The sequence below is a fragment of the Peromyscus maniculatus genome, chromosome 4, assembly GCF_049852395.1.
Source record: "Peromyscus maniculatus bairdii isolate BWxNUB_F1_BW_parent chromosome 4, HU_Pman_BW_mat_3.1, whole genome shotgun sequence".
NCBI lineage: Eukaryota > Metazoa > Chordata > Mammalia > Rodentia > Cricetidae > Peromyscus > Peromyscus maniculatus.
Genome location: NC_134855.1, coordinates 22568389 through 22584188, shown reverse-complemented (window position 1 = coordinate 22584188; position 15800 = coordinate 22568389). Strand labels below are relative to the sequence as shown.

General features: G+C 37.3%; 1 protein-coding gene and 1 pseudogene across 2 annotated transcripts in view; both read right to left on the bottom strand.

The window, feature by feature from the left end:
* The window catches only part of Arhgap15 (Rho GTPase activating protein 15), a 599688-nt gene that overhangs the window by 465577 nt on the left and 118311 nt on the right, over positions 1–15800 (bottom strand). For both annotated transcript variants that reach the window (XM_006974294.3, XM_076569381.1), the window contains one exon: positions 4604–4693. In XM_006974294.3, the coding sequence (XP_006974356.1) occupies positions 4604–4693 (90 nt within the window). The remainder of the gene's footprint in view (positions 1–4603; positions 4694–15800) is intronic.
* Positions 5756–15400, bottom strand: LOC102910946 (28 kDa heat- and acid-stable phosphoprotein pseudogene; annotated as a pseudogene).

Here is a 15800-nt window from a genome sequence, read left to right as displayed (position 1 = left end):
CCCTAGACTTCCAAAAACATCATTCAGAAAGCCTCAAACTCAAAGGAAGGGAAAGAACCTTACTGAAAACTTCCCTTCAACTTCAAAACAGTAAGATTTTTTAAAGCTTTGCCCAAATTTTGTGTTTCTGTAGCTAACTTCACAACTATGTTATCAGTTAAACTTCCTTATGCAAGACAGTGCACCTAATGTAGCAAGTGAGAAAAGAGAAGATAGTCATTCCCCTAATGCCTTGGATGCTGTCCTACAGTCCTGCCACCCTTTAGTGGAGTTTTGTTTAGTTATTACAACTATCTCTCTGTAAATGACATTTGGGATTATTTAAGATTATGTTGTAATCCTTTTAATCCTTGGTGCTTTAAATTTCAGGCTAAACACCAAAGAGCAAACCAGCACTTAGCAGAAATGTTTAAAACATGTGATTTGTGCATAAATCTTTTTGCCCAGTCTCTCGCCGATGAAGACCTGGCATTGTTTTTAGTTAACTAAGAAAACCTGTCCAAAGTTCATCCCAAATTACTCACTGGCTAAATGCTTTCTCAAGCAACATCAAAATTGTGATGGTCCATGATTTCACTCTTTCTGCAGAATTAAACAAAAGTTAGAGGAATGGACATTTACTAATTTAGTTTAGAATTTGTATGGCTCTTTCATAAGTGCAAAGCTTCGTGTGTGTGTGTGTGTGTGTGTGTGTGTGTGTGTGTGTGTGTGTGTGTGTGTGCAAATGCTCACTGCATTTTCTAAGATCAAGTAATTCAATATAAATGTACACCTAATTATATTCTTTAAAGATGTGTTTATACATTCTTTGACACCTGTGAATACAAGCCATAGATAATGTACTATAGAAGAGAACAGCACTTTATAAAATGTTACTTGTTATTGAACAATGCCCACTAGACAGAAGTAGCACAAAGATTCTGGTTCCAAAATAGGCAGCAGTTCCTGGTCTCAGAAAGTGAATATCATTTTGATTTACCAAGAGTTACTACATACTAAAGCTATAATTTTGTCAGTATGGTATTAGCATGTACTATTAGAAGAAGCCTGGATCCACACTGAGTTTGATGGAAATTTGACTGTAAATAAAACTTGGATTTTTGTTAAATACAGAAAATGAACAAGTCAGATGTCTAAAAAGTACAAACAGTGAATGAAAAATATTCCATTTTTCTGTATCAAAAAATGTGTGCTCCCAGCATATCTCAGGCACTCACAATTTTTGTTTGTTTTCCCATTCATTTCAAGTTTGACTTCTCTACAGAATGGTAATTATGTGGTATATAATTGCCAATCCATCAACTTTTTAAAGACAGATTTCAAATTTTAAATTATTTCTAATTTTGCTCTTCTTTGATTCTTCTGGAACTAAAAATCTCAATAGTCATTTGCTGTCTGTAATCTATAATTCATAGGCTGAGATTGAATATCAAGCCTAATTCAAACTTGGAATCCTAAAACTATTTTTGATGTGATACCTCAGCTAAAGTTAGAAGGGTCTCTTTTAGTCGGGAAGAAACGTTTCATTATTCAGTAGGTAAGGAGACCCTTACATGCACTCAAACACCCACCCATGCCTTAATACCATGTTTTTGAGATAGAATCATGTTTATTCTGATCAGCTGAGAGTTAGCCCAACTAATGTATCTAATCAAATATTGATGCACATCATCTGGACTTAGTTGTCTGGCAAATTCTTTCCAATGCTTTTTTGTTAACGGAACTATAAAAATAATTTATGTTATTCTGCTCAAACAGCTGACTGTTCTGATCTACTCTATGGATGTATATTAGTAAATTTTACCTAAGCTCATGGAAAGACAGATGCTTTATCCAAAATGAATGAACAGAAAACAATACCAGAATTTTCCTTTAACTTTGTTATTCATAATAGCTTTATAATAACTGTGGTGATATATCGTGTACCCTAATAAACTTGCATGAGGATCAGAGGACAAAGCCAGCCACTAGATTAGACATAGAGATCAGGCAGTGGCAGCATACACCCTTAATCCTATCACTTGGGAAGCATAGATCCACCTGGATCTCTGTGAGTTCAAGGTCACACTGGAAACAGAGCCAGGCATGGTGGCACACACCTTTAATCCCAATACTGGGAAGCACTCATGCCTTTGATCCCAGGAAGTGATATCTGGGTAGACAAAGGTATGTAAGGCATGAGGAAACTGGAACTCACTCTCTTTAGACTGAGGATTTCATAGAGGTAAGAACTAGTGGCTGGTTGCATCTGATCTTTCAGCTTTCACTCCAATATCTGGCTCCATGTTTTTTATTAAAAGACCATCTAAGATTCAAACAACAAATAACCTTTTATTTCTATATACAAAACTATCAAGAATTTATTCACTTATGATCTATATATCATCTATGTATGTATCTATGTATCTATGTATTTATGTATCTATCTATCTATCTATCTATCTATCTATCATTATATTATCTACATATGTACCCACCTACCAATCATCTGTCTCAATAATGACAGCCCAAAGCCCCATGAATTATTCAGTTATATTACAAACAAAAATAGAAAACAAGAATTTTCAAGCCACTAAACTTGGAAAAGGTAAAATAGACTACAATGTCATTAGAAGAACCTGAGTTCAGAAGTACATATAAAAATAAAGTAGAAATTATAAAAGAATGAACGTTAACAGTATTTCAAAATGCTAAGGACGACATACATCATCTTTTGTATATCAGAGTTGACAGCAGCCTCATTTTTGGTCTAGTTGAAACTTTGTAGAGATAGATGCAGAAAGACTGACCTCAAAAATCTAAGAAATGTTCCATTGTACAAACATTATGTTCTTAAAATTGAACTTAATATTTTTATTTTACAACTTTATTAATTGGGGGACACACAAAGATGTAAGCCTACAACATTTAGCTTATCTGATCATGTCCTAGAGCAGTGTTTCCCAACCATAAAATTATTTTTGTTGTTACTTCATAACTGTAGTTTGCTACTGTTATGAACCATAGTATAAATATTGTTTGGAGATAGAGGTTTGCTAAGGGGTCGTGATTCACAGGTTGAGAATCACTGTCTTAGATGGTCAGAGACTAGAATTGTGACCTTTACGTTTTATTATTAGTGTCAGAGTAACACCAAGAGGAAGAGATCAGAGAAGAGGATTATTTTTACTGATCCTTACCTTCATTCTCAAACAAAGTTAATTTTATTATGTATACCTTGATTCTCTAAATTCTCTGCATTTGGTTTGAGATCACCACCCTCTCCATGCGCCTGCCTGCCTGCCTGCCTCCTTCCTTCCTTCCTTCCTTCCTCTTTCTTTTTTAAAATTTTATTTTTAGTTGACAGATGATAATTATATCTATCCTTTCACTTAATTTTTGGTTAAAAACATCTCTATATTTAAGTAGAATAAAACTAGAAACAGAAAGATAATTTCTTCTAGGACATGTGTGTAGTTTTTTTCCTTTTTAAATCTGAATAGACCTGAATTATTTTAATACATCTGAATAAGTTCCTTGAGGAAGTAACCCATACTGGACGTACTAGAAGTGAACTATTTCCCCTCATGTGAGTAGAAGTGGGAAAGGCCACCCACCTACACCACTGTAAGATCCTTATACTGAGTACATCAATGTTTTTTGTTACATAATAACTGACTTTTTTCTTTAAAAGTAGAATTACTGCAGAAAATATTTAATATAAATAAATATTATTCCACTTCCTTCACTCCTAAATGGAATAATTCTAAAATAAAACAAAATTGAAAATGTAAACATTGTATATCACCTAAAATGGAAAAACTTATAATCTGAAATGATTGCTAAAGAATTGTTAAAAATCATATCAAATAATGATTACTAAGTGGTAACATCCCATATGAAATACCAAAGTTACTGATTTCCAGTCATTCAAGGATTTTGTGGTTTATTTTACACTCAATGGAATATGATTGTGACTGTTAATCAATCATAGCAATTTTTCTTCCCAAAGTGAAAATATTCAATATAAAAGGATCTGATTTAAATTTTATTAATTAAATTTGTGCCTTGACAACTTCTTACTTGTATGTAATGCACTCTGATTTCTCTCCCACTTCCCTTTCATATTTCCGTGCCATCCCCACCAGACTGCTCTGCTTTCCCTTGCTCCTTACTTCCACTGGTAAATGTTTTCAATGACTGAAAGGCAGGAAGGGCAATGAATGAGAATAGCTTATAATTAGTGAATCTTAATTTGTGTATGTTTGAAAGTGCCATGTCACATCTATTTAAGCAAAGCATTCTAGGTTGGCACCCCAAACAGCTATCAAATACATTGCAAAATTCAATGATATTGTTGTAAAATAATCGACACAGAGCATCTGTTTTTTTTTTGTTTTGTTGTTGTTGTTTGTTTAGATAGTAACCAGTCATCAAGGGAAAACACAAAATAAACCCATAGTTCCACAAGGAAGAGGAGTCAGAGTCAGACTTTCATAATAACCTTCAGACAAGTAGTTCATGCACATGAAAACATCCCAGGAAGGTAGTCTTATTCTGATTACCCAAGAGAGCTCTGGTTCAGAAGAAACAGGAATAAATTGAGTACATGTGGCATTCCTACCTGAAAGACACTCTTTCTGCTTGATTTTTCCTTGGCCCATTCTATCTGTGCACCACACAAATCCACACTTTCTGCTTTGTGCCTGGCTTTCTGTAAACAAAAATAAAATAAGAGTAAAGATCACAGAGCATCAGAGAAGCATGTCAGAGAAAATGGGTTCACTGCGTTAGAGGTTATACACAAAGACATAAAGCCTCTCTTTTGTGCTTCCCAGGGGAAACCTAATCCGCGGGACTTTTACTTGGGGTTTTATAATTTTAGTACTCTAAAATTAGAAGCATAGTTTCTATGTGAAAAACACATTTCATTACAGACAATAAAAGGATCAATACTTATATCAATGATTTGGCATAATGCTAAAGAAACTTGAAGATCTGCTTTTCCATCATGTATAATATTGTTAGTCAGTGATGGACAAGAAAAAAAATTAAGTCATATACTTGTTAGACCTACAATTAAAAGAAAAATCATAAAGTAATGGAAGAAGTTCCGGTTTTATTTTTGTGGCATCAGTGAAGTTACTTAGAACCTAGCTATATCATCTTGAAATCAGAGCAAACGCATTTGGTTTAATCTCAAACACTCCTCAAATGTTTGTATTTTGCATGTTAACAAATTTAAAAAGCAAATCCAAAACATGTCAGCAATGTTATTTTTAGAAAGTCACATTTTTAGTTGGACATGGTAGCACATATCTTTAATGCCAGCACTCACAAGGCAGAAGCAGGCTGATCTCTGTGAATCAAAGGGCAGTCTGGTCTACATAGTGAGACATTGTCTTAAAATAATAGTAAGAAGAAAAAGATCCACGTTTTAGACTTTAGGAGTACATATGTAAATTTTATGTAATAAAGTTAATTTATTTAATAAACAGATCATAATATTTGCTTTCTTTTATACAAAGTACATGATAAATGAAAGTCATTTCATTTCAGAAATTCCTAATAACCAGCTAAGAATGAACATTAACCACAGTTGCCTAATAATTTCATTTGACTCATAGTAAATAACATCTACATAAGTTTAAATTCACACTACTTCAAGTGTTACATAAAGCCCCCTTTTTTGGACATTTCTTTACTATTTTCCAGGGAGGTACTGTATAGAAATACTTTTCAACAATTTTATTTTCTTTCTTTCTTTCTTTTTTTTTTTTTTTTTTTTCGATAATGTTGTTTAATCTGCCAAATATACAAGTTGAATTTGAGAAGCATGTCTTGTCTGGGTGATGCACAGTTACCAGAGGTTTCTTGAAATGATCAATGGGTAGGGTTAAAAATGGCCACTAGCCCTGATCAGGTGGGTGGGAAGGGGGCAGAGCAGGTCAGAGAGGAGAGGCCTTATTGGACGGAACTGGCCAGGCACAAACCTTGGACCCTTAGGGGCACAGGCTTCCTGACAGCCCCTCTGAGTGAGCACCCAGAGAACGATCTGGGTTGGTTGTCATCAACTCCCACATCAGCTGCCTACTGGCACTATCCCCCTACCCGCAACGTGCAATCTACTGGACAAATGGAATCTCTTTACCCCACTTCCCAGGCAGCCCCCAACCAGGGTTCCAAATTGTAAAATCAGCAAAAACATTCAAACGGTTATGTATGAAATGCTGTCTTGCATCTTTCTGTCTCAAAGATAGCAGCTGCCCCTCCCCCCAGCCTCCCCACATCCCCTGAATGATTTCTGTGCAAAGATGAAGAGGAGGCCCCAGGCCATAGGGGCTCCTGGCCATAAGGGGCTGCAGCAGCGACGCCAGGGCACAGGGTGGATGAGACACGGCAGAGGTCCTGGAGGCATGGCCCAGTTCCTGGGCATCTCCTCCCACAGGCCAGCTTGCTTATTCAGGGAGAGTGACTGCATTCGTTTTCCTGACAAAGTTGCATCATCTTTTGCTTTCCTCTCCTCTTCTTTCTTTCTTGTGGCCTCCTCCCGTTGTTTCCGGATGATTGCCAGCCGGGCAAGATCAGCCTTGGCCTGCTCTGTCTTCCCAGCCAAATGCATCTTCATGTAGCGCTCCCTTGCTTTTTGCTTCTCGATTTCTTCTCGTTCTCTCCTTGAAAGTTCCTTTGGCCCATCCAGATCCAGTTGTGTGACCTTTTTGGTTGTCTGCGCCACCAGGTTGGGGTTCTCAATGTCAATGAGCCCTTCCACACCGTTTCGCTTTTGCTGGTAGTCATCATCTTTATCCTCACTCTCATCTGAGTCTAGAGACTTCTTCTCCTTTTGGGGGTCACCCGAAGCACCATCTCCACCTTCTTTTTGTTCATCTTCTGCGTTGGCCTTCTGTTTCTCAGCCTGTAACTGGGCATTGATCTCCTCAAGGCTTGTATACTGCCTCACCCGGCCTTTGTGGCCTCCCTTTCTACCTCCTTTAGGCATCTCGGCTTCGGCGGCTGCAGCGGCGGCGGCGCCTCGAACTCTTTTTCAACAATTTTCATGTGCTTTAGGCTACTCTCGTCTTCTTTACTAAGAAATTCAATAATTTCCTCATTTTTTTCCTACAGAACATTCTGTATGTTTAGTATAGAGATGTTCTAGGCAACTTTCGATGTCAAGAGCTTTAAGTCAAAACTTGAAATTAGAAATGTAAAAATGTTAAAAGATATTTTCTGTCCATACTTGTTGCCTCATAACCACTATTTCCAATTTTATTGGATTTTAAAAAATCTAACTTAGGAGTAAGCAGAAGATTTTGTGTGTTTTTTTACTCCTATGGTAAAATAGGAGATGTTTGCATCTCAGCAACTAAAGTAAGTGTGTGAACTTGTGTGTGTGTGTGTGTGTGTGTGTGTGTGTGTGTGTGTGTGTGTGTCTGTATTCTGTGTGTCTGTGTATGTGCACCCACATGAGCATAATTTTTCTGCAGGAAAAAATTCACCTGATTGGGTAGCAGTCCACAGTGTGCCTTTCACTTCTATTCAGCAGGAGCTCCGTAGGAAACCCTTTAAAATTAGCCATCCCCCTTAAAACTATTGCAGGTTCACACCACATCGACACCCGGGCTGTCACTACTCTAGATCTCACCAGGAAAAACCAACAAGTTGCTTTCTGTAGAACTGGTTAAATTATATCATACTCAGAGCCAACAATAATAATTAAGGGAATAAAACTAAAGGATTTTATTTCCTTAATGCAATGGGGTGGGAGAAGTGGTAGGAGAATTACATTTTTTAAGAAGCACTTTGCATATATCAAGCACTTCTTTAACTAGCATCTCCCTATGACTAGGCTGTCTTTTAATCCTTATAATACTATGAGGCAGTTATCATTAATACTACTGTGTTATAGGTTATAACGTGTATTAGAATGATTCTGGTGTATGGAAGTTTACCAAGGCAAACAGCTTAAAGGGGTCTGAATTAACTTATTTATTTTAAACTATTTCATTTTGTTTCATGTGTTTGAGTTTTTGGCCTGCATGCATGCTTATGCCCCACTTACACTCCTGTGGCAAAAGAGAGAATCAGATCCTCTAGAACTAGAGTTACAGATGGTTCTGAGCCACCTTACGAGGGACTTGAAGTCTGGTCCTTTGGAAGATCAGCAAATGCACTTAACTGCTAAGCCATCTCTCTGGCACCAAAGGTCAGAATTTAAATGCAATTAGACTCACTGTCTTCTTTGTGCAGTGCTAGAGATCAAACATGGAGCTTTGCTCATGCATAGGCAAGTACTCTACCACAGAGATGTATGGTGTGGGATGGTCTTTCTGTATGCTGTGAATATGTGTCGCTGCCATTGGTTAATAAAGAAGCTGTTTTGGCCTATGACAAGACAGGTTATAGGCAGGCAGGAGATCCAAACAAATACAAGGGAGAAAAAAGGCCGACTCAGGGAAGACACTAGGAACCACAGGGGAGCAAGATTTAATAGAACACAGGTAAAGCCATGAGACATGTGGTGATACATAGATTAATAAAAATAGATTAATTTAAGATGTAACAGCTAGCTAACAATAAGCCTGAGCCATTGACCAAATAGTTTGTAATTAATATTAAGCCTCTGAATTATTATTTTATAAGCTACTGTGGGGCCAGGCAGGACACAGAAAAGCTTCCAGTTACAGATGTACACACAACTCCCAAAGTCTGATGTTAACCACCATGCCGTCCTTGAAACTGGAATTATCACTGGGGTGATACTCATGATAAAATACATTAGAATTTGGGGAAAACTGTGCCTCACTCATGCAGGGTAGGCATTTATCTTGTTTTCATTCCCCTCTACTAAACTGGTCTTGCTGGAGATTCTTCATCCCTTCATCATCTTTATTTATACTACCTACACTGCCTCCAGATCTTCAAAGAGCTGGCTCTTTTGCATCAGCTCCCTGCTAAAGGCACCTTGTCCCCAGGGGTTTTTGAATCCAGTGGAAAGCGGCTGTCTCCCAGCACCCCTGGAGACCTCTACCTAATTCTCACTCAACTTCATTTCCACCTGGAAGTAACATGTATTATTTTTATCTGTGTTTCTCCCTTAGAACTGAGCTTCCTCAATGTGGGGCTTGTTTCCCTTTTCCTTCACTGTTTTTCCCAATGTATGGAACAATGCCTGGCATGCACTTGCTGTTCAGTGAATATTTACTGAATTCTGAATGAAGAAAAATACCAACATGCAACTAACTTTTCTGCTTTGGAAGGAAGTCTTGAGTGTCTTAAAATTTTGTTTTACATAAATTCAGATTTCTAAAATTTTTAGGAGTTAAGCAGTATGACTGCTTAACTTGTGATTTGGGAACATGATTATAATAGTTTAATGGATTCATGAAAACTGAGAATGAATTTCATGACATCATACTAAACTGTTCCTTGTGCATCTTCAGTATCAGTTTGTGAGTTATGCTCCATCCTGAAACTCCAGGGTTACAGAAAGTATTGACTGTTCCTTTAAGAATTTTATAGCTGGGGCTGAACATATGGATCACTGGATCACTAGCATGTACAAGGCACTGGGTTCAATCCCCAGTAACACACACACACACACACACACACACACACACACACACACACACACACACACACACACACGGGGTGAGAGCAGAGGCAGAGACAGAGACGGAAATTTCCCCATTAGAAGCCTTAGAAGACTCTACCTGATTATTTATAGTCACTCTATGATGTTGAAATAGAGGACCACAATGGGTAAAGATCAATGCAGGTTTTTATATTCTTTACATCATTCATCAATGCTGGTCTCTAAATGTCATCAGCATCATGAGCTAAACCCCATGACTGTGGCATCTGATTCATTATTATCCCAATCCAAATTTCTGTCACTCCCAATCACCTTCCTTTGCTCCTCATGCCAACATACCTTTCCTGATCATGCCTTCTTTGTGTCCCAGACTCCCCATGTTCTCACTTTTCCATCTCTTTTCCAGTCCATGACTTCACTGTGCTTCTCATCTATAGACTCAACTCTGAGTTCTGCACAATTCCTTCCTGCTCCTGACATTCTTTCTGGTGTTCTTGAAATAGTCTTATCATAGTCTTCCATCCAGTCTTCTAAGAATTTTGGTTTCATGTCTTTCCATGTGTAAGCCCTCATTCCTGATTCAACAGTCACTTTAACCACCCCATCAAATACCCTGTTTCCCACCAGTCCTTTGTTCATTATCTGTCAGTCTAAAAAATCTGGAAAAATAATCTTGTGGGCTCCTCAGGAGAGCAGTATCACAAATGGTGCTTGCCCTTCTCAATGGGCTGCTGACTCTGCTTAGCAACATTTTTCTGTGCCTAGTTATTATTTTCTTTTCTTTCTTGAGACAGGTAACCTACAAAGTTTTTCTCCTTTCCAACTCTGCTCTACGATATGGTGTGTTCCTACTGCCCAAAGGGTGTAGAACTCAGACACAGGTCCCCTAATCCCGATCCTTCCCAAGAACAAATTAAAAATTTACACTAAATTTTTCTGCAATCTTTACAATATTTTTTTGTGAAGCTAGTGTCAGTTACTTCAACACACATGTGAAGAAACTCAAACAGCAAGTGGCCAGTACCTCACCCAAGGCCACACACTTAGCAAGTACCTACGCTGAGATATGAATTCACTTTTATCCAATGGCATGCAGCATGCTCTTGACAACACAGACACAGCCTCCCCTGCATAGTCATTCTTTCTTCCTCCCAGGCCCCTGCTTCAAAGCAGTGTACCTAATTCCTGTTTTCTATTGGTTCCTTATAAGAGCTGACATTTTCTTATTCCTTGTCTATCCACAGAATTCTAGCTCCGGCTCTGTGATCTGTTTCTACCTACCTACAGCCCTATTCTTTGTCATGAGACTGGCCTGTATGTAAGTCAGAAGTTCCGGGAATACAGGCATCCTGCAGGACAGCGATGACTCAGCCTGTGGCCTGCTTGACCTCAGAGCAAGAGACACATCTCCCATGGTGTATTCCCTATAACTTCTGGTTCCATCTAGAGAATTCAAACCCTGCTTTATCTCTTTACTCTTCCGTTTCCTCACTCTCTGATAGAATTTTTCCTTCTGCAGCTTCAGTCATGAGAGACAATGGAAAAATGCTCTTCAAAGTTACCAACTCAAAAACTTCATTCTCAGCTGCCTTTATTATTATTCCATTACTTCCAGAACCACCAGGTTCCTGAATTCATGGTTTCCTGTTGCTCATGTCCCACGCTCCTTTAACCACCTATAGCTTGGCTTTTACTCCCTTTTTTTGGTTAGTGTAAAATGTTTTAACTGTTAAGGTTAACATAAACCACCTGACACCTAGTGTCTGCTCCTTGGACTCAGTTTGGCTGCCATTTTCCAAGAAATGCTCTTGTTCCTCAGTGATAGAAGTATGCTTGCTCCTACTATTTTGTCTTTTTTTATGTGACTCCTTGTTTCTTTCACCTACTTCTTCTTCTCTCCAATTTTTAAATAGTCTATGGTTAATGTCTAACTAATCTCTGGCTTACTCTCTTCATCTCCCACTTTTTCTCATTCAACAGCATACTTGGATTTTTGTCTCTCCTCTAATCTGGTCCCATCATTTGTAATATATTGACTCCTCAATCAATTCCTCTGCCCTGCCCCTTCCAGCTTCTAACAATGGTCCAGAAATCTATTTTTAAGACTACTAATGTTAGAATGTGCTGTAGGAATCTCAGGCTCTCTTATTTCTCTTTATTGCTAATCGTGTTTAATTACCTGTTTACCAGTCTACATGAAATTGTCTTGACTTCTTCTACCATCTCCCCCATCACAGATAACCAAAAGATTCAAAAATTCCCAAACTAGCTTAACTCTTTCCATCTTGGGATGATAACCCTTTGAACTCTTTTGTTTTCTTTTACCTGAATTCTTCTAGCTCTTTCTTTTGTGGCCAATCAAACAACAACAACAAAAAAAAACAAGCAAACAAACAAACAAAAAACCCTCTTCTACTCATTTCCTACACGTTGGCTTTTCTGCCCCTTCAGACTTCACATTATTTCATCTGTGGAATCTTATGTCTTTAAGATAATGGCCAAATCCCTCAATAAATTCTATCTATAGGCTCAACTTCCTAACTGACAGCCCTTTTCAGATCTGTTTGCTTTCCTTTTCTCTGGATGCCAGCCATGCTACCTACACCCATGGGAGTTTTCAAAATGCAACATGTTTTCATAACATTTGAACTACTTAAATCATTTATGAACTAGATGGAGAGTTATAACAGAAAATATCCAGATTCTGTCCCATGCCTTAATGATTATAAATAAAGAGCTCATCTAGAAATATCGTTTATGAAAGCATAAACAGGCAGGACCTCAGTAAAAGCTATCATACAGCACAGTCAGAGCAAAAAATAAAACATGTAGAACATTCTAGTTTGCTTTCTGTTGCTGTGATAAAACACAGACCAAAGTTACAATCCGTCATCTAGGGAAGTCAAGGCAGGAATTTGGAGGCAAGATCTGAGGCAGAGGCCACAATGTGACACTGGCTTGCTTCCCTCAGTTTGTTCTAGTATCTTTCTTATACAGCCTAGGTCCATCTGCCCAGTGAGCTACCACTCGCCATGGACTGGGTCTCCCACAGACATGCTCACAGCCCAGTCTGTTGGAGACAATTTCTCAAGTTAGGTTCTTTCTTCCTAGGTATGTCTAGTTTTGCATCATGTTATAAATCAAAACAAACAAAAAAAACTATTAGATTAGTAATGTGGTGAATTTAGAAATAAAACAGAAAACTGGTTATTTGAGTAATATTAAAGGATCAAAGATACATGCTTCATGACAAGAACACTAAGGTAAGGAGATGGAGGATCATGTGAACAATTGTCCTAACCTGTACTTTATTTTCCTCCCAATTAAGAAAAGACCCAGCCTGGAAGAACAATGATGGACACCAGAGAGCATCAGAAAAGAAAGTCTTAGTATTCAAGTCTTAAACATCAGAATATACAGTTCAGAAAAAGTCGTAAAATGCATTTGGAAGAGAACAAGATTTTACTCAAGAAGCCTGAAATTAAAGACTCCTTTAATACAAAATGTATTTCTGATCCTACAGCATTGAAACACAAGCAAGAGACAGCTAATGAACTACATGAAGTCCATGGATGAGAGAATACTCTGTTATAAAAACAAAGGTTTTTTTTTTAATTTATACCGATTTATAATAGTTATAAATTGATCAAATATGGATTTAAATCTGGGGATATGGATGTCATACCTTCTGTGGGGATAAATTTAAAATAGAAATGACTGATTTAAAAAAAACTATTTTGATAGCTCTATTGAAGAGTTACTGCCTCTGGACAGGAAAGCATGCAAGCCCCTCAGTTGGAGAAATGTGAAGTCATTAAAAATTGATCCTGTGCCTTAGCCACTTCATGTTTTTATTATTCTCGTAGTCCATCTTCATGGCTTCTCAATAATCGCTGACAGTATTCTCTACATAGTATGTTTTTCTTTGTGCTAGATTAAGCCTTTGGGTTTAGTTTTCTATTTTACGAGCTATTGGGGGCACATAGTTTTTGGTTGTGTATTAGAAAGAGTCTCAGTGTGGACAGTCTTTTGCTTTATGGTGTTTTCTATGATGGACATTAGGCACATATGTAACAAATTACTGAGCTTCTTCTCCTCTCTGCCTTAGTCCTAGATGTGTTTTTAAACAAGATAAAACTCAGTCTTTCTGAAGTAGGTTATTAGCTACCATTTTTTATTTTGGATTAATTGCTGGTTTTGGAATATCAGCTGAGATTCTCCTTACAATTTTGAAACACAGAACATGAAATAGGTTTAGAGGAATTAAGTTTAACCACATAACTTGTTTTGATTCTGGGAAATAATTCATGGAGGAGGACAAAACTCACTTATCAATTCTTATCTGAGAAAAACGATTTAGAAAATAGTGCAGAACTGATACCTGATCTTATTAATATCTAAAGTATGGCCTCTGTCAAACCAGAAGGGGAGACTGATTATAACATGTGGGTTTTCTGTATATGAATATAAATGATTTTAATAATAACTGAAATTGCTATTACAGTGAAATTTCTCAGTATGTTATAGGACAAATCAAACTGGCTTTTCAGAGAAGTAAACCTTCATTAGTAGTTATAGTGCTAAAATTTGTGTTTTTATTACTTTTTAGTGGAAAGAATGTTTTCTCCTTTTAAATAAATAATAGACCTCTCTTGGACTTATTTCTTAATCAAAATCCCTCTAGAGTTTAATTCTTCTTCTAGCTCATCCAGATCATCCCCAGTGAACAGATTCTCATCAACAGGAACAACATCGACGAATCCATTTTCTTGTCCCCCAGCCCACTCCGTTGTCCTCTTCTAAATCACTTCTTTCATCATTTTCAGCCCGACCTCCAGAAGCTTCCCTTAATTTGTTCTCATCTTTATCTGAAGCACATTGTTGAATCTTTCAAGACTGGTTACAGGGATACCTGTCCTTTCCACACCTCTTGGAATGTACAAGCTTACATCTATGTCATTTACACCTATAGAATCATCAACCTCATCACCACCTGTTCCCTGAATGTAACAGTTATCATCAGCTTCCTCATCGTCATCACTGACCAACTTAGGATGAAATTCAAACACACACTTGATCTAGAAGAATGACACCAAACAAGTCGATGAAGAAAATCAGGTCAACTCAACATGACCAACATGAATTGAAATTGACTATGTTAATTGTTTTGCCACCTAGAATCAACAGTTTATATTTCCTCATGACGATTCTGGAGGGATATTGTCCTCCAAAAAAGGAATACTCTCCATATGTCTTCTCTTCAGACTTTGACTACATCTCATAGTAAGTTTAGAGTAGTTGATAACAAATTGAAAATGGTCATTATAGAAGATGATTGTTATTGTAACTGTCCACTCCCATAGGAAATGTAACTGCTTCTCCAGCTTTTGGTTTTCAATGGGCATGTGTTATTTCCAGGAACAACAAATTCATACTTAAAATACTTTGTATTTGATGCAGTTTTTAATGAATGGTTTCCTTTCCTTTGTATTTATATGTTTTAAAGACTGCATAAAAGGTTAGCACTGTACTTGATAAAGGAAATTGCATATGCAGGTTCAGTATTGTCCACCTGGACAATTAGGTGGACACTGAGAATGAACTTGTTCAACCTAAAAAAATCAGCTACAATACCCTGTATTAAAGCTGTTTAAACTTCTCCCCTTTTTTTCCAATAAAGTTGTAAATAAAAACCATCATATATTAAAAAAAGATCTTTCTAGAATAATTCTAACAGCTTCTTCATAGATTACTTGTACTGTATGCTGATTCTCACATTTATATTACATATATATTATATCATATCATATCATATATCATATCACATCATATCATATCGTATCGTATCATATCATATCATATTAATTATATTATATTATATTTATTATATTATATAAAGCTAATGGAATTCTCCCAAAGATGTTTTTTAGACTTCCATTCACTCCACTGGCTGTCATAGATGATCAATCCTACTTGAGCTATATGGCCCTTCATCTCAGAATACCTTCCTAGGATTTCAGTTCTTCCCTCCACATGGCCAGAGTGTCGGTGGGTTCTTAGTTCCTTCTTTTACTTCCAGTGTAGATAAATAGCCATTTCTACAAGGACTGGAACCAGGTTTTCTGAGGAGCCATTAAGGTTGGGGACAGAATCTTATTGGGACAAGCATGTAAAGGCTCTGGCTGATAAATTTAAACCAAGGGGAAGCAGGAAACTCAGAAGAAAT